The 22,811-nt window shown below is 37.7% G+C and overlaps 1 protein-coding gene across 4 annotated transcripts in view; it reads left to right on the forward strand.

The window, feature by feature from the left end:
• The window catches only part of astn1 (astrotactin 1), a 346,588-nt gene that overhangs the window by 207,041 nt on the left and 116,736 nt on the right, over positions 1-22,811 (forward strand). For all 4 annotated transcript variants that reach the window (XM_033982710.2, XM_033982711.2, XM_033982712.2 and 1 more), the window contains one exon: positions 4,215-4,403. In XM_033982710.2, coding sequence (XP_033838601.1) covers positions 4,215-4,403 — 189 coding nt within the window. The remainder of the gene's footprint in view (positions 1-4,214; positions 4,404-22,811) is intronic.

Genomic DNA, 22,811 nt, shown 5'->3' on the forward strand with positions numbered 1-22,811 from the left:
GACATAAACATAAATTTAGCTTTTCAATCGGATAATCAGGGTTGGATTGGCATCGCACAACCAACACATTCTCATCCCAAAATGTATTTTAGCAACGCATCAGGATCTATTATGAGTTTGTAATCAGTTTATTTTTAGCAATTAGATGCAGGCCATATGTAGTGGTCTCACAAAGTGCTTTTTACAATATAATAATTAAAAAAGAATTAAAATCCCATTAGGTATCACAGCTTTAAAGAGGAAATATTGTGCTTGTGTCTGCTATATAGTTATAGCACCTGTGGATCATTATATTATAATTTGTACATTTTAAATTGCAACATTCATCTAAAACAACTTCATAAACGAAACAGGTCTGTTGACTTCCAGGTTAGAAAACGCCATCACAACACAGCGGTGTTTCACCATTCCATGGATAGCTGCAGATCTTTTTTTTTTCAAATGTACCAAAATGACTACACAACAGTGGCGTATACTACACATATCATCGATTAAACAAATATAATTGAAGAACAAAGTAAGTGCAGAACAGTGGGCGTATACCAGTGGCAGTGAAAATGGGGATTGAGTAGCAACATGGCATCTTGAAAATAAGCGAATAAAGATTGCTCAAACATGCACAAATCACTCCAAAAACTATTCAAGAGGGTAAATGAGAAGGGGAATTTGCTATAACATGGTTAAAAGCCCTGGAAAGTTGATTTTGCAAAATAGTTCTGCTTTAACATTTCCTGCAGAGGTTCTCATTCAACTGAAATCCTCTTTCATTGCACTGACGAGGTGCTGTTTCTATTATGAAGCCTGCTGCTCATTCCTGAAGTCAAACATAAATATTTTCTGTTCTGATAAGTGCCTCTCTTCTGTAAATACAGCCATGACATCTGTAATGCATTCCTGATGACGCTGTCGTGGTTTGAAAGTGTCTATATTTGCTGAGAGATCATCTTCTATATATTTTCTTCCTGTTTTTGTCTCCTCTTCTTCCTACTTTAGCGCATCATATTTCAACAGCCAGCCAGTCGAGGGGTGAGGCTAGTGTAGAGACTTTTACATCTGATAACCGAGCCACCATTGCTCATCCGCCCTGTCTCGCACATCGCTAGCTTCCTAATTTAATTTTAGAGAAAGAGAGTGAGAGCGATCCGGGCGTGAGGCCTGAGATATTAATACCGCAACTCCTCGAAACGATAATGATAAACTGCTTTTGCACTTTTGCTTTTCAGTGTTTGTGGAGCGGATCGCGGCGAACGCACGGTCAATGTAACCCATCAAACACAGCTTTTCTTATGGAGATATAGGTGCTATCTTATTACACAGCTGCATGGGAAGTAGAACGCATGAGGAGCTCTTATCGGTGCTTATGTTCAATAAAAGGTGTCGCGGCTGCCATCTTGAAAAAAGTGGATTAGTAGTAGTAGTGCTATAGTAAGCAGTTTGTCCATGTATTTTACTGCTATAAGTGAATAGAAGTAGATTCCAAAGATCATATAAACACAGCACAGCAGCATAGACAGTATAGACAGAGCCAGCATGGGTTAAGTGTCTTGCTCAAGGACACAACTACAGTATTCATCTGTGGGAGCTGAAATCGCACTGCCAGCCTCTGGGTTAGTAGGTATGACCACTCAACCAATGATGTTTATGTCGAGAGTGGGATTCGAACTGACAACCTTCAGATCAGTGGACAAACACACCAACTGAGCTAATGTCGCCCCTAGGCCTGTCACAATAACAAATTTTGTGCGAGATAATATTTAAGCTAATTTATGCCACTGCCGTAATAACCCAAGAGCAGATTTAAACCACAAAACCATTCTAAATCTACAATGTTGTTAAAAAATCATGAGCTGCAATAAATAAACAGCAGGATGCAACACTTAAGTACTTAGTTTGCATGAGTAATGAGTCATAGAATTATTTATTGAAACTTTTACGGCTTGATATTATCGTATAGCTAAAAAATTACCAAAAATGTCCCAGTAGTGCAAAGAAAAAGTACACATGATATATATTGACCCTAAAACTATATTGTTCCAGCTTTCATATACTGAACAATAAGTCAATATAGTCAATACTGTGACAGGCCTAGTCACCCTCACTACAAAAATAGTTTCCTTCCTCATGTTGAATAACAAATTCTGTTGTAAGTTCAAATCACATTGATCGTAATGTGAAAACGTATAAAAATCCAAACTCCTTATTGATACACAAGTATTATCTTACACAGTATTATTACATTGAAATTTTGAATACAGCTCAATAAGGGGGGATTTTTTAATAGTAATGAATGTTTTCAAACAGATTTTATTTTACTAATTGGAACCTTTTTCAGATGATAATCGATCGATATAGCCCACTAGAGCAGAAATGATAAAAGTACAGTGTAGTGGGAGCTGTGTACTACCCTAAATGCAAGCGCAAATGTAGTGAGTAAAATCTTAATTATGAATAGCATGTTTGCTGTGATGTTCTCCTTCTCAACTTGTATATTAGATCTGAAAATGAAACCACTGCCCCAATGTTAATAAATAAATCATGCATCTGCCTGTGCTAATAAACACTATTTCTGAAAATAAACAATCCCAACTGGAGCAAACATTTTTTTTTTTTAGAAAATTGAATTTGAAGAAAGTTACCCTCATCTCATCACAGCCCATTCTGTAAACAGAACTGATTATTTCTGCTCTAAAGCCCTTTTAAAGTCTTTTTAATAATCCTTAAGCACTTTCTGAATCCACTAAAACAGACTGTCTTTCATGTGGGCCTGTAAACATACAATTTACGGACGCTTTGGAACATCAGCACACTTAGGTTGAAATGCTTTAGGAATACTCGACAGTTTTTCTGAAGTCCACCAAAGCTCATAAAGACATTGATGCCCAGCTAAAAAGGCGGCAGTTTATTGAAATACCTTTGTTCAATGAAAAGTGAGTTAAACCCGGATTAGAATGGATTAGTGCGGGTCTATAACACCAAACGACACTCTTAAGCCCCAACAATATTAGACATTGATCATAAGCTTTAATCTAATGGTCTGCCGAGTCAACACGCTGCACTGCAAATGAACCACCAATACTCACTCAGCATACCACAGCACTTTGCAACCTGCTCAACGAGGCCTGAAGAATGACTTAACTTTAGGAGAAAACAAATACATTTAGAGATAGATTTATAGGTATTTTCTGTCTGTTCAATGGATGGATTGGTGAATATATAGCCATTTTTTGTACTATACACTGTAATAAATCTGGAACCCCACCAAGTCTTCAGTTTGCAACTTCAACTGGCACAAGTCAATTTTATATAAATTATTAAACAAATACAGTAACTTTCAGGTGTGTTCTAAAGTACTGTATATACCATAGACTGTATAAAGAAATGGACTAAGGGAGTATGACGTCCCCCATAGCGTTCAGCTCCAGTCAAATGAAGCTCATCGACTCGATTTGGAGCCGAGTTTCATATTTGGAATTGCGACCACAAGTATCAGAGCAACTACAGAACCTGTTGAAGATAACGCCCCTTCCCGCTTCATTGCTGGTTTGGCAGGGGGCGGACGCTTAGCAATGCTGTCAATCAAATGTGTTGCTAATGCGATCGGGACCTCGGGTAAAGAAGGCGACTGATTTGTCTCTTATTAATGTTCATATTTTGATTCACGGACACAATAGCAAAATAAAAATACCAGGATCGTGTAGAGCAGGTTAACATTTTACGACAAAAACGACGAGTCTGACAGCAGCAGTTACAGAGAGAGGGATGACAGTTTTCTAATGTAAAGTGGATTGGAGCCAAAGTCCGCCCATGATCACTTCCTATTTGGAATTTGACCGCTAGCAGGTTAGCTATGTCCATCTACATATGCAGTCTATGGTATATACCTGGTCTTATGTGGAAGTCTCTGTACACGTGCAACTCCAAACTAGAATTAGCTTAAGATAAATGACCAAAAAAGTAATTGCGCAAATGACCTGTAAGTAAGGAACATATATTCAGTAGTGGCTGAATACAACCATTTACCATGCAAAATAAATTAGGATTGTGCCTAATAGACATAATAAGTTTCCCGGTGTGGGTGTTTGCAGTTCTTTGTATAGTATTTTCTGCACTCCCTGCACCACTCTAAACCCAATAACGCTGTGTGTATTACAGAAATATAATCCCTTTAAGAGCAATGGAAAATGCTAACGAAACGCATATTTTCCTCCCTGTAGCCTTCAGCTCAGCCATCCATTCTTTGGACGGGGCGACGCAGCGCAGCGACTACGTTTCCATCCTCAGGGAGTTTGGGAACCACTACGTGCAGGAGGCAGTGTATGGCTTCCAGGAGTCCTGCACCATCTGGTACCCCAACAAACAGGTCCAGAGACAGCTGTGGCTCGAGTACCAGGACATCAGCAAAGGTAGGATGTCCCCTGCTTCTACACACACACACAAAGGGTTATAATGGGGAGTATTAACGGTGATTATTGGGGTCTACATCAGAGGCAGAGTGGGAGAGATCTATAAATATTTTAGTCATTGTGCAAAGTCCCAGTGGTGTGTTGGGAACTGGCAGAACTTCTGTAAGCCCTATATGTTATCAAGGGCTAAATAGAGTCTAGTGTACATCCCATTTTTAGACCAAAGCAATATGTGTTTTCATGAAAACTGTTGGCAGCAAATTCAAAGTGAACATACTGTTGAATAGATACCAGTCCAATATTTACACTTAGTATACGCCAAAATTACAGAAATTGACTTGATATTTTCAGAACCATTTGAAACAATAAATGCTTTGGTACCTAGCTGGTAATTAGCTGCACACATACATGCATACATTTAAAGTAACACTGAGGAACTTTCTGGAAGTCACACATTGCTTTTATTTTAGTCTTTTTGTTACATGGCTTTAAATTGTAACAAAATATTTAATAATTTGTACATAAAAATACAAAAATGCACATTACACAAAAGCCCTTGAAACTTTCAGATTTTTATATATATATATAAAATTACACTAAATCATTTAATATACAAACTCTTCTCTGGCACCATTATGCATATAACAAATCATAATCGCCCCGTATTGCCAGAGTTCTTTTTATGGCAGCCCATTTTTTGCATTTCAATTCAACAAAAGCATTCAAAAGCATTTCCAAATTGAACGCAGAAGCAAATTATTGTAATTATTCAACCTTATTTTCAACAGTCATTTTGCACCCTTATGCTTTTGTCAACACTTTGTCCAATTGTGTTCCATTTAAGTTTTACAATGACAGGTATTTTCAAGCCAAACCTCGCCGTTTTCTTGCTGAGATAAGATTTGTTTGGCATGTTCCATCTGCTGTGCCTGGATACATGCTCCACATACTACTAACTATTTAATGCCACAACGCTTTACCATCTGTTTGTTCCTATTGATCGTAGCCAAGCGTTACATTATAATCAGCACTGAACATAAGCTGCTCCAGCACCTCTTCAAGGGTTTTACCTAATGGAACAATCAAAGTCTAACCGTCTTTGCTTGTGGCTTTATTTCCAACAATTTCTCAATGCACGCCATCCACCATCTTTGTTACCTGATTGTTTTGTTGCTGGGTTACGGCAAAGGTAACCACCAGCGTATGTTTGTGTGAATTAACTAATTGGCAAATGTTTTGGTTGTATCCAGCTTATCGTTTGTCCTCTGTTGCTGGGAAAGGTACAAACTTTGCATTGTAATTTCCAATTTTCATTCATTTCCAGTTTTCGTAACAACACGTCAGGAAAAATGTATAGAAAACTAGGTATTTCTGGTCTAACTTAATGCAGATGTAGAGTCAGACTGTGCTTTTTGGGAATGTCTATTTGGGAAGCAGTGGCATGGAGTGTTGCATTCAAACACTTAATCCATCTCACCATGATTGACACTGTTTGGAGAAGCAGTTGGTACATGTTCGCAGCCACATTTCTATCACTCCGCCCCGGGGCAGCTGTGACTAAAGAGTGACTGAACAATGAATAACTATAGATTTGTGAAGCACAGCGATGATTGTCTGAAGAGTAAAGTTTAAAAAATGTGTAGGTGAAGAAAACCAGAAGGTGAAAAAGACTCTGCCAGTTTAGAAGAATTAAAAAGCCTTTTTTTTCATCTTGGCTATCGAATGAAAACATACACACCAACGCATTTCAGCCAGCAAGGTCTTCATCAGTGGCAAACTGTTTGTCCTTGTTTTCTTTTATATCTGATAGCCAAAATGTAATAAAAGGGTTGTATTTTCATTTATTTTTTTTTCTAAACTGCATTTTTCAAGGTAAATATAAACCCTTTTCCAAGAGCACCTGTCTATATTTGAACTATACATATACACAGCGCTTCTCATTCTATTTCTTTTTGTGATTATATTTTGAAACTAATTGAATCATCAAAGGCATCGCTTTTGGGTTTATTATGCTGCATTCCTAACACATTTCATTCAGCGTTCATTGGGCCTTGCATGTTTCTTAAGGGGTATCGACGATAATGGCCTATCTGTTCCTGTTCCTCACTCCAAACAGTCTTGTTTATCTCTCTCTCTCTTTTCCTGTGTGTGTGCTTCCCTCTCTCTCTGTCTCTCTCCCACTCTCTCCTCTTGCTTTTCGGTCTCTCTCTTTTTTCCCTCTCACTCTGTCTCTTTATTTCTCTCTAGCTGTGTCTCTCTTTCCCTCTCAATGTTTCTATCTCTTTCTATCTGTACCCCTCTATACCCCCTCTCTGTTTCTTTCTTTCTCTTTTTCTCCCCCTCTCTCCCCATCCATCTCTCACTAACCATTGCTTTGTCCAAGGACGCCCCTGCCGCGCTTGCCGCTCTCTCCCCACTCACCTCCGCGCTGACAGATGGCGTCCGATGACTGGCTTTTCGCACCCACACCACAAGCAAATTCCTCCTAATTTTTTGCTCTCACTCTCCCGAAAAGAAATTACTAAACGATTCTGCGGGCTCAAAAATGCTGTGTGATTCAATTTGATTGTTGTTTATTCATTTTGCATCAATGGCTGTGCTGTCTTATTGCTTTTTTTTTTTACAGATGCAGGGAGTGCACAGCTTGTAGATTATGTCGTGTCAGCTGTTAGCATTTATTGGAATCAACACAAAATCATGAGGACATAAGGCTTATCTAGATATTTGTCATTTAATCACTTCTGTATTAACATCAGCAAGTTTACGGACCTGAACTTGCAAGAAAGTAAAAAAAAAAAAAAAAAAATTATATTAATTGAAAGGAAATGCTGCCCAATTGTCCCAACTATGATTATTATTGACGAATTGGTTTGTAAACATTGCATTTATTTATTTTCTGGGTATGATTAATGTGAGGTTGTAAATACACATTCTAAAATCCCTCTTCCTTTTACAACAAAAGCAAAAAAGAAGCTCTATTTTGTTTGTCACTTACTCAAGGCAATAGCAATCAGCAAGGTTGGTGAATTCAAATGTGAATTTATAAATCTTGGGCTGTAAGTGATGTGCTTTTTAGACAGATTTTTATATATTTCAAAACATGGCAATTGGTGGTTTTCATATTCTAGTAAGTGATGATGTCAGTTTTCCCTATTGATTACATTGTACTACATGAAATATCCAAAAGGTAAATTCTCAAATGCTGAACCTGATCATTTCTGTTAGTGACTAGATGCAAGATCTCACTGTATCAAAATAAAAATCTGCATTTGAACAGTGTTTTAGCTTAATTTTAGCATAGCATCTTAATTTTATCTATCCCCATCTGTATTAAATGTTATCGGCCAATAGAATGCTGTGACGTCATCTGAAACCCAGCAATGTAACTGCTTTAGTAAACAACAAAAGCACGCTGCAATTCAAAACAAAGTTATAAATCTATACTTCACGCACAACAGTTACCTCTGCGGCACACGTGGCCACCATTTTCCCAAAAGAAAAGGGAAAATCTCTCACTATTGTCCACATGTAGCATTTGTGTTTGCTTTCACATTACACACGTTACAATGGTGAAAAAAGCCTATGATGAATACCACAAAGCGCAGTCGCTGTTCTCTCAGTCAATAATACAATATCCACATGCCTTTGTCAACAACTTGCATAAAATCTGAGAAATACGAAAGAGACTATGACTATGGAGACGTCTCTGAGGTTTGAACAAATGTAGTTAAAATAATCAAATAGTGTTATTTGGTAGAAAAGCATTGGTTACTTCCCTACAAATAAATCTGCTACTCAAACTCTTTTGTAGTTTTTTTTTTTTCTTCTTTCACTTTTCTATGCCATTATCTTGAAGCTTTTGTCTCTGCCAATACAAAACGATCTGCAGCAGTAGCAGTAATAATAGGAGCAGCAGAAGGACTACATTTATAGCATTTGAAGTAGTGATATGAGCGCTGATGTAGTTGTATTAGCAGTAGTACATCAGTAGTAGCTATTAAGTTTAATGATTGGATAGTACTATAATGTTTACTTTATGGGGTAACACTTGAAATAACATTTTTCTGTAGTATTTTTTAGTTTTTTTTGCTTTGCTGAGTATGTCTTCCACCTTAGCCTGTAGTGCCAAATTTCTTTTGTCACCCACGTCCTGAACATTTGATCTGATCCAATCCACGTCTAACTGTTTCACTCGGGCCCTTTCGACATCGTTTTTTCCCAGAAACCAATGGATTTCATCGGCAAAAACCTGAAATCCGAGCCATCTTTCTTAATCTCTTCCTGGTCTTCTTGGAAAGCGCTCTGGCCTTTTGGAGGGAGTAATGAGCTCACAGGAGAGTTTGATGATCCATGTGCTCACCCTTTGCTCCAAACATGGCTCGGCCCTGGTGTCACATACCTCCATACGCAGCCATAGACACTGGATCATTTGCTGCTACTTAGCCGCTGCATGGGACCCTACCTCTCGCTACAGTGTGTGTGAGAGGGAGCTATTTTTAACAAGCTCATATTGTCCTTTCAAATGTGATTAAAATATTGTAGATTATTGAATACACTGTTGGAATTCCAAATAGAATACAACATAGATATACGCTTTCTTCAGTGTATTTCTTTGTTTTATATTTTGGTGATATTAATCATATTTCCTGTCTAATTTCCCATGGCCTTTTTGTTTTTCTGGTTTGCAAATATCACATTACACTAGGATTGATTTTGAATGTCATGAGAATTCAGTTATTCAGCATCTTAAAGTGCTAGACACTAGACTTTATCTGCTTACTGCATATCAGTATATCAGTTAGTTTACGCATGTCATATTCAGTATTTATTGTTGTTCTTGAGGAATTTTGCAATGCGCATTATTATATTTTAAAAACTGACTCATCCTTGTGAATTCTGTAACTCTTAGTTGAACCGAGATGGCCATTTTGCTGTTTTTAAGTTGTTGTTTTTTTTTTTTAATGATACACCACAGCCAAGTTTCACTGTCATCACAAATCAGTTAAACAATATGTACAATATTGCCCTGAAGAAGTCGAAACTGCAGATGGCACAGGCCGCCTGCCTCCACCAGTAGCAAAACAGCTCACACCTAGCAATTACTATTTCTACTTTACTTTATTTAATGAGTACAGGTGGCAATACCCGGAGCTGTACTGGAAATCAAAGGTGTGCAGAGTGAACAGGGATGGAGACAGGACAGTACCCTGAGGAGAACCCTACATTATTGACTATGGTATGAGACAACTCCAAAATCAGCTGACTGAACATGTCACAGCAACATCACGTGACCACTCTGAGAACTGTCAGGTATGAAAAACAAACTAAACCTTGGACTGTAAAAGCATCTATTAAAATAAATGAACAGAAGACCAGATGAACCTTATAGAACCAATATGACCAACTGTTGTATTTTGAGCACATGCAGATAAGAAGAGGCACGACACACCCCAATGGTTTCCTAATGAAGCACCAGTACATTTACATCACATACCTCTCCAAGAGTACCAACCCTGTTTGCGGAGCACGTATAGCTCATTAGGTGTGGTCAGTCGCCATGTGTGCTTTGCCGTGATGCCTTGTCCGGGTGATTAATAGCCGCTTCTCCCCCCCCCTCTTTCTGCTTCGTGATATGAGTTTTCCATTGTCAGACACATGACCTCAATTACTACACCAGAGATCAGACGACCAGCAGCAAAATAACATAAGCCTCCGCCGCCATCTTTGGTGCTCCCCGCTCATGCTAGAGTGCTTTGGTACATGAAGGAAAAGAAGATTTATAGAGAACTTACAGATTTTCAAAGTCAGAATAGTTCTTCATTAGCTGTGAAAGTGATGTGCTGTTTGTCCAGTCGAGGCCTCTGTGAGCTTACTGCCTGCTGTGAAGCATTGGTGCAGTGCGGGTGAATCACCAAGCTTTTTTCGAAAGTTTCGCAATTAAGTATTTTTGTGTCCCTCATACAGCTTAAATTGTCCAATTAACCCTCGGTACGGTTTTGTCCTTGTTTTATTTTTGCTTTCTTGTTAGCTTTCTGCTGTGATTGTAATGCCTGGTTCAACACTCTACTTTGAAAGAATAAAATTGTCAGTTTGGAGTTCATTTTGCCTGGAATTCTTTTTAAAATATCACCGTTTTAGCCTGGATTTAAATATTGTCAAAATAAAGGCCTGTCTCATGTGTTCCAAGACTGTTCCAGGTTTTAGCGCATAAAACTGATTCCCCAGCGTTTATCATCCGTGCCAATATATGTATAAAATTGCTAAAACACAAACAAGGCAATTTTTTTTAATATTTATTAAGATTTATTTATTTGATCAAACATACCCATTCATATAATCATTTACACATTAACTCAGATTGTCATGCTTTAGTTCCACGTTATGACATCCACTATTTCACTTAAAAACATCAATTAAAGAAGTGTGAAAGTGCTGTCAGGATGTGCTCTGAGTCCTTATTTATCCCATCTTGTCCTCGGCTCAGTGGCTGACCTGTCACACTTAGAAAAATCGTGCGACACAGTTTGCTTCAAAATAATTAGATGCATTGGAGTTCTGTCAAAACAGCCGTGCAGCAATTAAAGTTTGGAAACGCTTCAGAACGCACTTAAAGGTGGCATTATATAGCTTGTTAAATTCTTAAATGTCACATCACGTTGAGAATACGTCAGATAGAAAAGCGGGATTTCACACAAAGAAACGCCGGCCAGCACCAGTGACATGCGATATTAGTTCTGTTTCCATGTTGTTTTTATCTTTCCTGCACTATCTAGTTTGACCTATGCCCCGCCCCCTTAAACGCACCAGCCAATGAGACGTCAGCGTTTATGTCCTCATTGTCTTGGAGCTGTGATGTGCGTAGGCGTAACCAGCCAGTCCGTCGGCCGTCAGGTACAATGTAGGTGCTTTATTTAATCTATTGCTGTTTTAACAAGGAGGCAGCAGAGAGAGGGAAGCAACAGGAGCTTGTTAAAGGACAAAGGAAGAGAAATTGAACATTGGGTCATTTTCTGCACAATTTTGCCCAGTATATGGTATGCTGAGAATGTATTAAGGGCTATCTAGACAGGAGTAGTTCTTTCTGTGGTTGCAGTGGTGTAGATAAAACCGTTCTTCCATTGACGAGGAGGTTGGCTGTATCTATTGCATACTATCTACATATGTGTCCTTGATCGAGACTTTTCAAGTCTTAAGACTTGCTTTGAAATAAATATGAATGGATTTTTTAATTAAAAACCAGACAGACATTAAGCATTTTTTAAATACAAGATTGTAAATCCAACACATTAATAACAAGACATAGTGATTCAAATAACAAGACAGAAGACATTTGTGAGTGTTTATGTGTTGAAATTAAAGGGAAAAGAGCAAGAGCGAGTGAGTATAATGGGTGAGCTCAGATGAAAAAAATGAACAAGAAGGGAGGTATGAAGTTAAAATGAAAAATAATAGTGATTAATGAGGGAAAAAAAGGCAGACCTGGTAGAGTGCGATGTTCCTTGGAGTTGACAGTCAAAGGTTCACAGTCATTCCATTTGTTTTATTTAGTTCTACAACTTTTTTTGTATTTTTTATTGAATATTAACGTTGGCATAGGCTTAATCTCAGCTGCCATCTTACCCAGAGGTGGCACCTTGCCGAACAAGTGTGCCACCCTGCCCTCCGAAGCAACTCTCCAAACCAGTCAGGAGGGTGAAGTTAATGTGACATAATTTGTTAGTTCTGATTCTAATGTGACTTGCATAAGCACTTATTACTTATTATTATTATTATGAAGCACTTACTAATTAGGAAAACAATGTAGACATCTCTAGATTCAACACAATTCTCTATTAACTACTATAGACATCTGTGTAATCCATCATTTGTCGAGGTATGATCCATAGTAAAAGAAACATTCAAATCTGTCAACTGGACAAAAAGTTGTAGGAGTGACATTTTGCTGCTATTCCAAGCCACTCCTTCAGTTCTGGTCAGATTACTGGTGGACACTGCCTTATATCTATCCCCTAGCTCCTCCATTCAGAGAGATATAAGCTAGTGTCCACCATTAACTGACCAGAAGTGAAGGAGTGGCTTGGTTGAGCAGCAAAATGTCACTCCTACAACATTTTGTCCAGTTGAGATTTGAATTTTTCTTTTATTAAAATTTTACTATACCATATTTATATTCTATATTTAAGACTGTGATAAAGAAAATGACATTGTAAGCAAGTGATTTTTGCACAGATACATTTCCATTATTAGTACAAATAGTATAAAAAGTATAATTTCCAAAGAACGATATTCAGTAGTTTATAGAGCTCAGATTTCTCATTTGTATTCATAAACTTTTATCTCAAAATACAATATAATCTAGTAATTTTGTGATGTATTAAAAACAAGCAGTTCAAGTAATTGTTTGTTGCTTTTTCTCGCTTCTTCTTCCTTCTAACAAGCTGTCATAGCAATAAACCTCTAAGAAGGCATTACAAGATTCATACCTGAGTTTCTCCAAAGCAATAAAAGAAAGGTCAAACTGTGTCCACCAGAAGCTCATTTCAATCATTTGTAATAATGTCTAATGCTGTAAGGAGAAATATTATCTGCGGATATGTTTGCAAAGGCAGAGTCTGAATGAAAATCTTATCGAACTATAATTGTATAACAACATAATGAAAGTCTATAATTGATATATTAGCTCATACTGAAATTGGAGCATTTGTATACAATCACCTGCACTGAAAGAAGCGGTAAAAACTAGGAACACATTTTTTAAAAACTACATCGTTTCAAATTATCACACTTAGCAATTACTAGCATTATATTTAACGACCACAGGTGGCAGTACCCGGAGCTAAACTGGAAATTAGAGGTGTGGAGAGTGAACAGGGACGGAGACAGGACAGTACCCTGAGGAGACCCAACGTTATTGACTATGCCTGTGTGACTAGACTGAAAAACATGATTAAAGGTGCACTGCATAACTTTTTTGGAGGAGGGTATGCCATCTGCTTGTGTTATTGCTTTGCCTGGAATGATCAACATTTTTATTCATCAAAAATACCTGATAAACATGCACTCTTGATCTACATGGAGACGAGTAGTACCTTCCACCAGAAATGTTCCCCTTCAAAATAACATAGCATATAGCAAATGATTTAAAATGATGTAACACCTTGGAAAATAGACTTTTCCACAATACCAAGAAATCTATCAATTTTAACTGATAAAAACCTCTTACCTGTGAGCTGGCTAACACATTGAGAGACATTTGAGGTCAAGTGTGTGACAGTGTAAAGTATGACTCCAGCTGAGCCTTTGGGGCGACTTGTTGGATAGATCGACTTGTAATGTCTGAAAATACCAGCTGCCTGAGACAAAGGAGTGTGTAGGAGAGACGGTGAAGAGGAGCAGAAATGATGAAGGATTAGGAGGAGTGAAATAAAGAGGCTTCAGATGACACTAGAGGAGGTGTGAGGAGACCCTTCTAATGATATAGAGGCTTGGACTGACAGGGAGGGGGCAGCAGTGAGGAGAGGGGCAGATGTTGAGGGGACAGGAGGGGTGCACAGGTGCCTGCGAAGGTGTTGGACATGTCATTCCAGGGCGGAGGAGGTGGGTGGAGTGATAAATGTCCGTGCCTGTTCAGGTATCGGACAATTAAAGTAGCAGCGGATGTCAGCATGCTCCAGAAATGTCATACAAGAGGGTGTGAATGTGTCTGTGCAGTAAGGACGGGACAATAAACAATACTAAAGTGTGAGAAAAGGGTAGGCAATAATCGTTCTTGGGACATTTTATATAATCATGAGATTTACCAACAAAGATAATCACCATTACATCACCAGAAAAAACCCCCCAAAAACTTATCCATGAAGATCTCTCCTAGAGCGATGTTGTTTTCACTTATAACAAAGTACAATTATACAACAGTTGTTTAAATATGGAACTTATTCATAATATTAAAATGATAATTATTCATATCCATAATATTTTTAAACTTTTAACAACTTTAATCATTATCGTGACATAACATTAATCGCAATTATTTTGTCCACGACACCAACTTTCAATATTGTCCCATGCTGACTGTGCAGTGGTCAGCGTATGTGGAATACTTCCATGCTATTGGCTTTGACAAAAATACAAAAACACTGAATACAATTGGAAAATAACACTATTTATTTTACTATTCAAACTATGCCATTATAATCTGTTTAACTCATAATGTGATTAAAGTCTTATCAGCGATCTTCAGAACTGTCTTTTTGGTCTAAGATGGAGTGCAGCAGTGTAGCAGTTATAAGGTCAAGTGGAACCAAAGACTTTCTGAGGATATGTAGGTTTTTTTGTACAATAGGGAAAAAAAAAAAAGTCTTCTCCAGCTCGTCAGGCCTAACGAAGTGGAACAGCTCCAGCAGCTGAAGTTGGAGCACAGATGAGGAACAGATTGTCGGGCCAATGTGCCACGAAAACGGCTTTGTGTTGAGCCGAGTCAGCGAAATCAAAGAGCACTCCTCTAGCAGAACTGACAGAGAGGGCCAGGGTTATTCGTATGCAACGCGATGCATTGATCACACTACTACAATGCTATCTGAAGGTACTTTAGATGTAAGATTTCTTATCAAGGAAAGTGAGCTCTGTCCATTTGCTTTGCGGTTTACATGTCAAATGTCATGTTTAGTGATGGCCTGTAGTTTTAATAGTGGATGTAACTTTGCAAGGTGTTCTGTGTCAGTTTTGCATCAGTCACATTTTTTTATTAAATAATATATTGTGATACACACATTTGTTTTTTTTCAGGGTCTGATGGTCAGGAGTACCTAGCTGGAGGATTAGCTTATGATTACTGGTTTAGGTTCGGGTAACTGGAAGAACATGGAAGAGCATACAACTTCTCAACGAGGGACATTTATAACATAAATATCAACACTTGGAGCCCAAATAAAACTTGTATTGAGTAGAACTTCGAAAGTACTGCACCTGTCAAATTAAAAGACTTGAGTCAGATATCCCCTTTTATCGAACTCTTTCATATGGAGTGAAACCAGGAGCTACTGTAGTGAGACTAACAGGTATCAAACTGTGGATCCGGCCTTTCCGTAGCTCTGATATGGGTGTAATTGCAAAGGCTTGTACTTTCACATGCACAGATTCAAAAAGACCCGTATTCAAAATGTGCTCTCAGCAGTCAGCGGTGATCTGTTTCCCCTGCTCAGCAAACGGCTACTTTAGGCAGGTTTATTTCATCAGAAAGTATAGCTCTTGGATATCATAGGGATTGAATAGTTGGACTGAGTCAGCCCAGCGCTTGATAACTCACCATTTTATATTATCCACTGAGTAGGGCAGTGTTGACAGATGCATTTTATAGTTCAAAATTTTTCAAAATGTATCGCTCCTTACAAAAGCAGTTGGTCTCCATTCAAAGTGTGTGAACAAAGAAAACAAGTGATGCAAGTCTGGGGTGCAAATCAGAATATTTGCATATCAGTGGAAACCATTAGCAGATAATTAATTGTCAACACCGAAAAAGAAAATATATAGAGTTTAGTTTTATATAAAATTGTAAAAAGTCAACTTTTGAGCAAATTTTCAAGCTGGCTGCTGTAATGTCCAAACTTGATCTGGAACAACACTCCACTTTCTTCTTTATTTGACTGTGTTTTCCACTGGCGTCTTACAGCACACGCTCAGTCGAGCCACTTGAAGATCCACTCGTCTTCTCCACACAAATTTAATTCCAACCTGAGCCAGTCAAGGTCGAGCTGCAGCTGAAACTCAAACATTTTATTCTCCTGATGTGAGGAGCAGCCAGGCAGACGGAGCATAAAGAGGCCAGCGCACATGGCTCCATCATCGATTTTTCACTTTTCTCTTAACTATTTCCTTTCTTCATCTATTCTTTCCACAAAAGAAGCACCAAGTTGTATTGGAGTTTTGTGTATGGCAATCAAAGATAATGTGCAGATAAATGCAGATAAATATTTATACTTTGTTCAAAACTCTTGATCTAAGGCGTCAAACAGAAAAGAGTCCATCAGGTGACTTTCATACTGTCTGTTTCTTCATTTTACTGTAGCCTTTATTATTTTATTTTATTTTATTTTAATTGTTATTGTTTATTTTTTATTTTCATGTATTGATTTTATTTATTTTTCTATCATTATTATTGTCATTATTATCATAATAATTATTATTATTTTATTATTGTTTTTGTCATCAAACATTTTAACCTTATTTTAACTCTACATGTATGAATGAGAGTCAACATACTTTGAAGAACCTGTATATAGCTGTGGACAGGGACAAACAACATTTTCTGAGCATTAACACCTCAAAATCAGTAACTGTAACAATCCACTTATGTAGTTTTTGTATTCTGATACTAGTCCTGGCCTGGGTACTTTTCCTATAGAAGCTCAAAACTCCCATTTTAGAACACCCTCTGACTGCATGCTATTTGCAGCAAAATTGACACATTGCCAATGTTTACCAAAACTCTACAAAAAGTTGTAATGAGACAACGTTGGAGTCTTCTCTGCATTGTTCAGACAAAGCACTCAGACAGAAATAATAATAATAAGGCCTGAAAACGTCTGATCCACATATTATAAATAGTACAAATACCAGCGCAGACTGATGCATAATTAAAAACCCCTTACTCCAAGTTTCCCAGGACAATGTTTCATTCTCACAGTCATTAAAATAAATGTGTTTTTCCCTTCACCCAAAAGACCAAGCTTCTCCCTACACATCACAAAAAAAACAACAAAAAAAAACAAACAAAGCAATGCTGATTTTGATATTTATGCTACTATTATTTAAATATTTGCTCCAGATGTAATACTGATATTCCTTCAAAACATCAATATTGAAATCTGTATCCTTTTCCTAAAAATCTTGCTTTCCTGGGACTGTCCAGACTTTTAGTTAGAGGCAGACTTTTCTCCATTCATTAACTGGGGATTACAGTGTGCTGCAGTCCTTTGTACATATTCAAAGAAGAGTGTGCGCCACGTCCATCCCTTTCCCAATTTGGAAAATGTAGTAGGGCTATTTTAACAAGGCCATGTCCCACCAACATCTTTTACCAAAACGGAAGATGTGTCAAGGACGAGCTGGTAAAATCTGCTTGAAGTTGAGACATGTTTTCCATCCATTAGTGTCTCTGTTCTGCAAAGGTTATTCCTAAGCAGTGGTAAAAAGCACAAGTAAAGCCCATTTTGCTTTTGGCCATATTTCAGCTGAGTTCAGACATTGTATTCCACAGATATTGTATTATTGGCAAATCCTGAGTACTAGGAATTCAGTAGATTGTAAAAAGTTCTTGGAAAATGTATGATCAAAGAGGCGACTAGGGGCGATCTGTGGTTAGTAGGTTGGGCCTTTGTCAGCCGCAAGGATTAAAACTCCATGTATATACACAGCAAATTAACTACAGCGAATTCGCAAAACCTGAAATAGCTACAAGAGAAATTATTCCTATTTCAACACATAAAATGACGTCCCATTCCCTTTCGTCTTTTGCCTTTGTTATACACGCTTAGTACATTTGTGATATGCCCTTCCCCACTGTTTATGTACACACTTGAGTTATTATCGTCTTGTTCTCTTCTTTGTAAAGAAAATCACAGGCCCACTTTCGCTTTTGTGCCACAAATCCTCTCCTCTCACACGCTGTTCCCTTTTAGCACATGCAAATTATTAAAGTCCGTAAGTGTTTGATTGCAGCGAGCAAAACGACAATGCCATGCCAGTGGATTTTACAAAGCCGGTCCGCTGTAAACTGGATATTAATTGCAGCCTTTGCGTTAACAGTTATTTTAACCTGGAGAGACGGACACAAAGAGAAACGTATTAGTAGGTTTTATTGAATGAGTTTACTTTGGCGCTCAGACCCCGGCAGAAGGGATCAGAGTTAGCTCAGTTTACACTAGCTCCATTTTAACAGTCTGATCAGTCTGAAATTGATAAAAGGAATTAATTAACCAATGTATAACCAAGAGATGTGTAACTTATCAGCAGCACTGGCATGCAAACCGCCATCAGACCTGACACAGATGAACACCAAATTGCTTGCCCAATTTTGAATGTTGAAGCAATCTACATAATCTCTACAGAAACATTACTCTCCATAAGCCTTAATGGTGTGACATTTTGGTTGAGATTGGAGGCATCACTCGGAGGTTGCTAAGAGGTGTTTTGGGAGAGTGTGTGTGTGTGTGTGTGTGTGTGTGTGTGTGTGTGTGTGTGTGTGTGTGTGTGTGTGTGGTCCCGACTCTCTGGGTTTGAACACGATGCTAAACTTCTCTCATTAACATGCACAGACCAACTGGCTTCAGGCGCCTATAACCGGGAACCTCAGCACCCCAAAATATTCACATCCGCTCATAACGCATTTAGAGAAGCCTTCTTTTGTGGCTCATTGTATAATTGAAAATTCTTTAGGCTGATTCATCTACTGTCACACTCTAAATGTATTACAACGTCATTTCACAGCCTCCTCAATGCGCGTTTGCATAATATAATTAGATTTTTGCGGCTCTTTATATGATCCACTCACTGGGAGGTGCTTCATGGGAGAATATATCAGCAAGTCAGGACTCTGTGAGAACAACTTTCGAAGTACTACAATCCTCTACCGAAGCTTGCACAATTTTTAAAAGGATTTTTATTAAAAGAGAGATAAAAAAAAAAAAAAAATCATTTTTCAACAAAATAAATGTTTTTTTTCCCCATAAACTTTAACATGCATCTTGAAAACTGACAGTTCATTTTGTTTTTATAATTTGTTGTTTTTATCTGCTCTTTTTAGCAGACACACTCTTTTCTACTTTACAATACTACATGGGGGTTATATATATATAAATATTCAACGATTGTTTTGTTATGTTCTTGTAGGACCATTGTATTATATGGAATTTTTCATTTTTATCCAGGGGACCAGACATTTTTAGTTGGAGGAGCTAAGGGCGTGCTGAGGTCTTCAGTGTGGGTGCTCACTTAATATGTTTATTTTGAACCCTTTAACAGAGGAGCCCACCCCCCGCCCCGTCCCGTGTTTGCTTTGCTGTTTTAAACAAGTTTAAACATAGTTAGGGGCAATAGGACTCAACGGAGAGTACTGACAGCTTGACTGTGCTAATGAGAAGTCCATCAATAAGCAACACGTAGTCCAGTAGCACTTTTATAACTGTTGGTCTACTACTACAGTTCAAAGTTCAACTATTTTTTTATGAAGAAATAAATCTGCACTTCCATCCACTCCACATCCACTTTCTCACTCAGACTACTAAACATCATTGGTGGATAGTACTCAGTATTGTTACTTGTTACTTAGGGTTAGGGTTACAGATACAGAGGAAAAAAGTTACTCAAGTAAAAGTATCACATGAAAAAAATCTACTTTATTAAATGTATTAAAAGTACAGCATCTGTTTAAAATGTTCTTTAAGAGTAAAAAGTACAAGTATTTCACAAAAGTGTTGTTAATTTGTTAAAGGGTAAATGTAGTGATATTGATTTAAAAAAAAGAAAAAAAAAGGTACCTATCAGTTTCTCTTTTTTTTCAGAATTTTGTGCATGTATTTTTATTTGCTCAAAACCGAAGCTTGAACTCAAAAACTTCAGTTAGGATGTTACCACAAACATGGTTAAAAATGAAAAGTACTTTTTCCTTTTTTTTAGTCCAGTTCAAAAACATAGTGGAGTAGAAAGTACAGATACAAGCTCTCAAACATAGTGAAAAGTATCCACTATAAAACTGACTTAAGTAAAGTCCAGATACCTGAAAATTCGACTTACGTGCATTACTTTACTACTTTGTTAGCTTCCAGCACTGCTAAACTAATGCAGTGCCCTTTGCTTGAGACAAATTTGTGATAAATGTTATATCTTTCAAATGGAACATTACCTAGTCTAGACATTTCATATTTTGCATTTGCCCTGCGTTATATACTTTACTCAGCTTTTCAACTTCTCACAAACTTCTGTTCAACCATCACAACTTTTGCTTTTTACCACTGCTAATTAAACAGTGAATGAAAGACCCCCTTTTTGCCCATGTGTTAAATCAGTTTTGGAGTCTTCATCTTAATGTAATTAGAGCTCAGATGGTGCAGTTTTCACGCTTCGGCAGCAGTTTTGTTACTGAAGATTGAGATGGTCACGGATGGAAAACAGCTGAAGTTAAAGGAGCCAGTGTAATGGATGAGGCATGCAGGAATTTGATGAGAGCGTAGGTTGCGATCAAGCTAACTAAGTACGTGGTCAGATGGCTTGAAGGATGCTGTATGTACCAAAAACTCACAATATCACACCATACCCAAAGATGCTATTTCTGCTATAGACTTTTTGCACCTTAAAGCATAGTTTAGTATACAACAAAGTTTTAGTGTGCAAAAGGTTTACCCTGAAACTGTCTGGGCTAGTATTGTGCAGTTGTTTCCCTATAGATCTAAAATAGAGATAGACCGATATATCCTAGCTAAGGTTTTCGAGTTCAAACTTTGACTCTGAGCAAAGAAAAATACACAAAATTCATAAGAAAAATGAAGAAATTGATTTGTATTGTTACTGTTTTGATCAATATCACTGCATTTACACTTATACTTGTATTTTTGCTCTTAAAGTACATTTTTAAACGGGTACCGGTACTTAAATATGTTTGTGTAATCCCCCAGTCGTCCAGGTCTGATCCATAGCAAAAGACAAAGTTTTAGTGTATCGGCGACTGGCGTTAAATCTCCAGCAGAGGCCAGTATTTTGTTTTGGTCAATCTCCTGCCTAAAAAATAGACAGAAAGTTTTATTTTAACAATTTAATATGAAGAGATAGCTGCAGAAAATGTGATTACAATGCTCTCTTTTAGGTTTGTGGTAAAAAAAAAAGGGCTTGGGAGGAGATTGTAGTAAATTTAAAGTACATAATTTGGAGAAAATAATCAAAATCGGTCCTACATATTGGCGGTATCGGTATCTGCATCGCCCATGAAAAAACTATAGCCGTCGATCTCTATTCTCCAGTCTCTCCTTATTATTTACTTATTTGGAACTCTTAAAAATGCACCATGACAGAGAATCAAGTGTCTAATCAATTGGAGAGTGGCAGGCAGTTGTTTCCCATGATTCTTAGTGACAATGTACCTGATTGGAGAAAAAAGGTTATTACCACAGAAAATGCTACGTAAAACAGATTACATTGAGTAGTCTTTTTGCTTTTCCATATGTTTCATGAGGCAAAGAGCATTTATCTTGACAAGAAAAAATTTGACTTAGGTGCAGGCCCTTTCAAAATAAAATACTTACTCTGTTGGCAAGGTGACCAGGTCAGAATCTACTTACAAGGTCAAGCTATTTTCTGGTATTTCAGGCCAACCTTTTCCCGGTCTATACCTCTGAAACCAAACCTAACAACCAACAAAACCAATATTTACATTTCTGAGTTTTCGTTTAGTTCAAATTACCCTTTAACCTATAAACCTTGTCTTACATTCAGAGCTTGCTTGTGCTCGTCATAAATGTTCATAAACATGGCACATAGCTGCAGTGCATTGGTGAGATTTCACACATTGCACCTCACGCTCTCAGGTTTACATCGCACAGATTTAAGTCGTACGCTGCGGCACTAGATAAGGCGAGGGGCGCTCTCAACAGATCCACTCTCCGTGTTCAGACCCACAAAACATATTCAGATGTATTCATAGCTCCACCAATCTACCCACAAGAAATGTATGCAGAAGAATGTTAGCATACGGCCGATAAGAGCCTTCAAAAACAATTTGAATCTCTTTACAGGCCATCGCCATGGATCAGTACGATATATGAACGTGCTGATGAAGTTATAACTGACCTATGAGCCATTTAAAGAATGATACAATTGGATCTTAAGTCTATTATCTAAAGGGGCTGCAGTTTAAATGTAGATGCCACTGTAATCTTGAGTAGATGTGACTGTTGGCGAGCTAGCCAGGAGCAATAGTGAATTTCAATTGTGTATCATCTGGGCTGAATTGTGGTAGATAGTCCATGAACTACTGGAATATTTTTACAAGCCATTTACTTGACCTGTATTGTGCATTCAGCAGATTTGCATAGTGTGATGCCCTTTCTCTGTTTGCGAATACATTTTAAGTTTAGCATTTATGGAGTTATTTTAAGGTTAAAAGAATGCATGTCCATGTGCATTTGACCCAACATTCAACCAGTGGCAATCACTTCATACTTATGATCATTTTTTAGAGATTTCGTTGGAAAATTGTGCAAAAAATGCACAGTAGATAAAATCCTCCAGCTAAGGTAAAATCATCACATTTTTGTATGTAACACTTTTCCATCTTCAAGAAACATCAAGGAACCACTCACCCATTTCCACACACATTCATAGGGGGGTTAAGTGTCTTGCCTGAGGATTCATCTGTAGTAA

Source organism: Periophthalmus magnuspinnatus, chromosome 17 (assembly GCF_009829125.3).
Source record: "Periophthalmus magnuspinnatus isolate fPerMag1 chromosome 17, fPerMag1.2.pri, whole genome shotgun sequence".
NCBI lineage: Eukaryota > Metazoa > Chordata > Actinopteri > Gobiiformes > Gobiidae > Periophthalmus > Periophthalmus magnuspinnatus.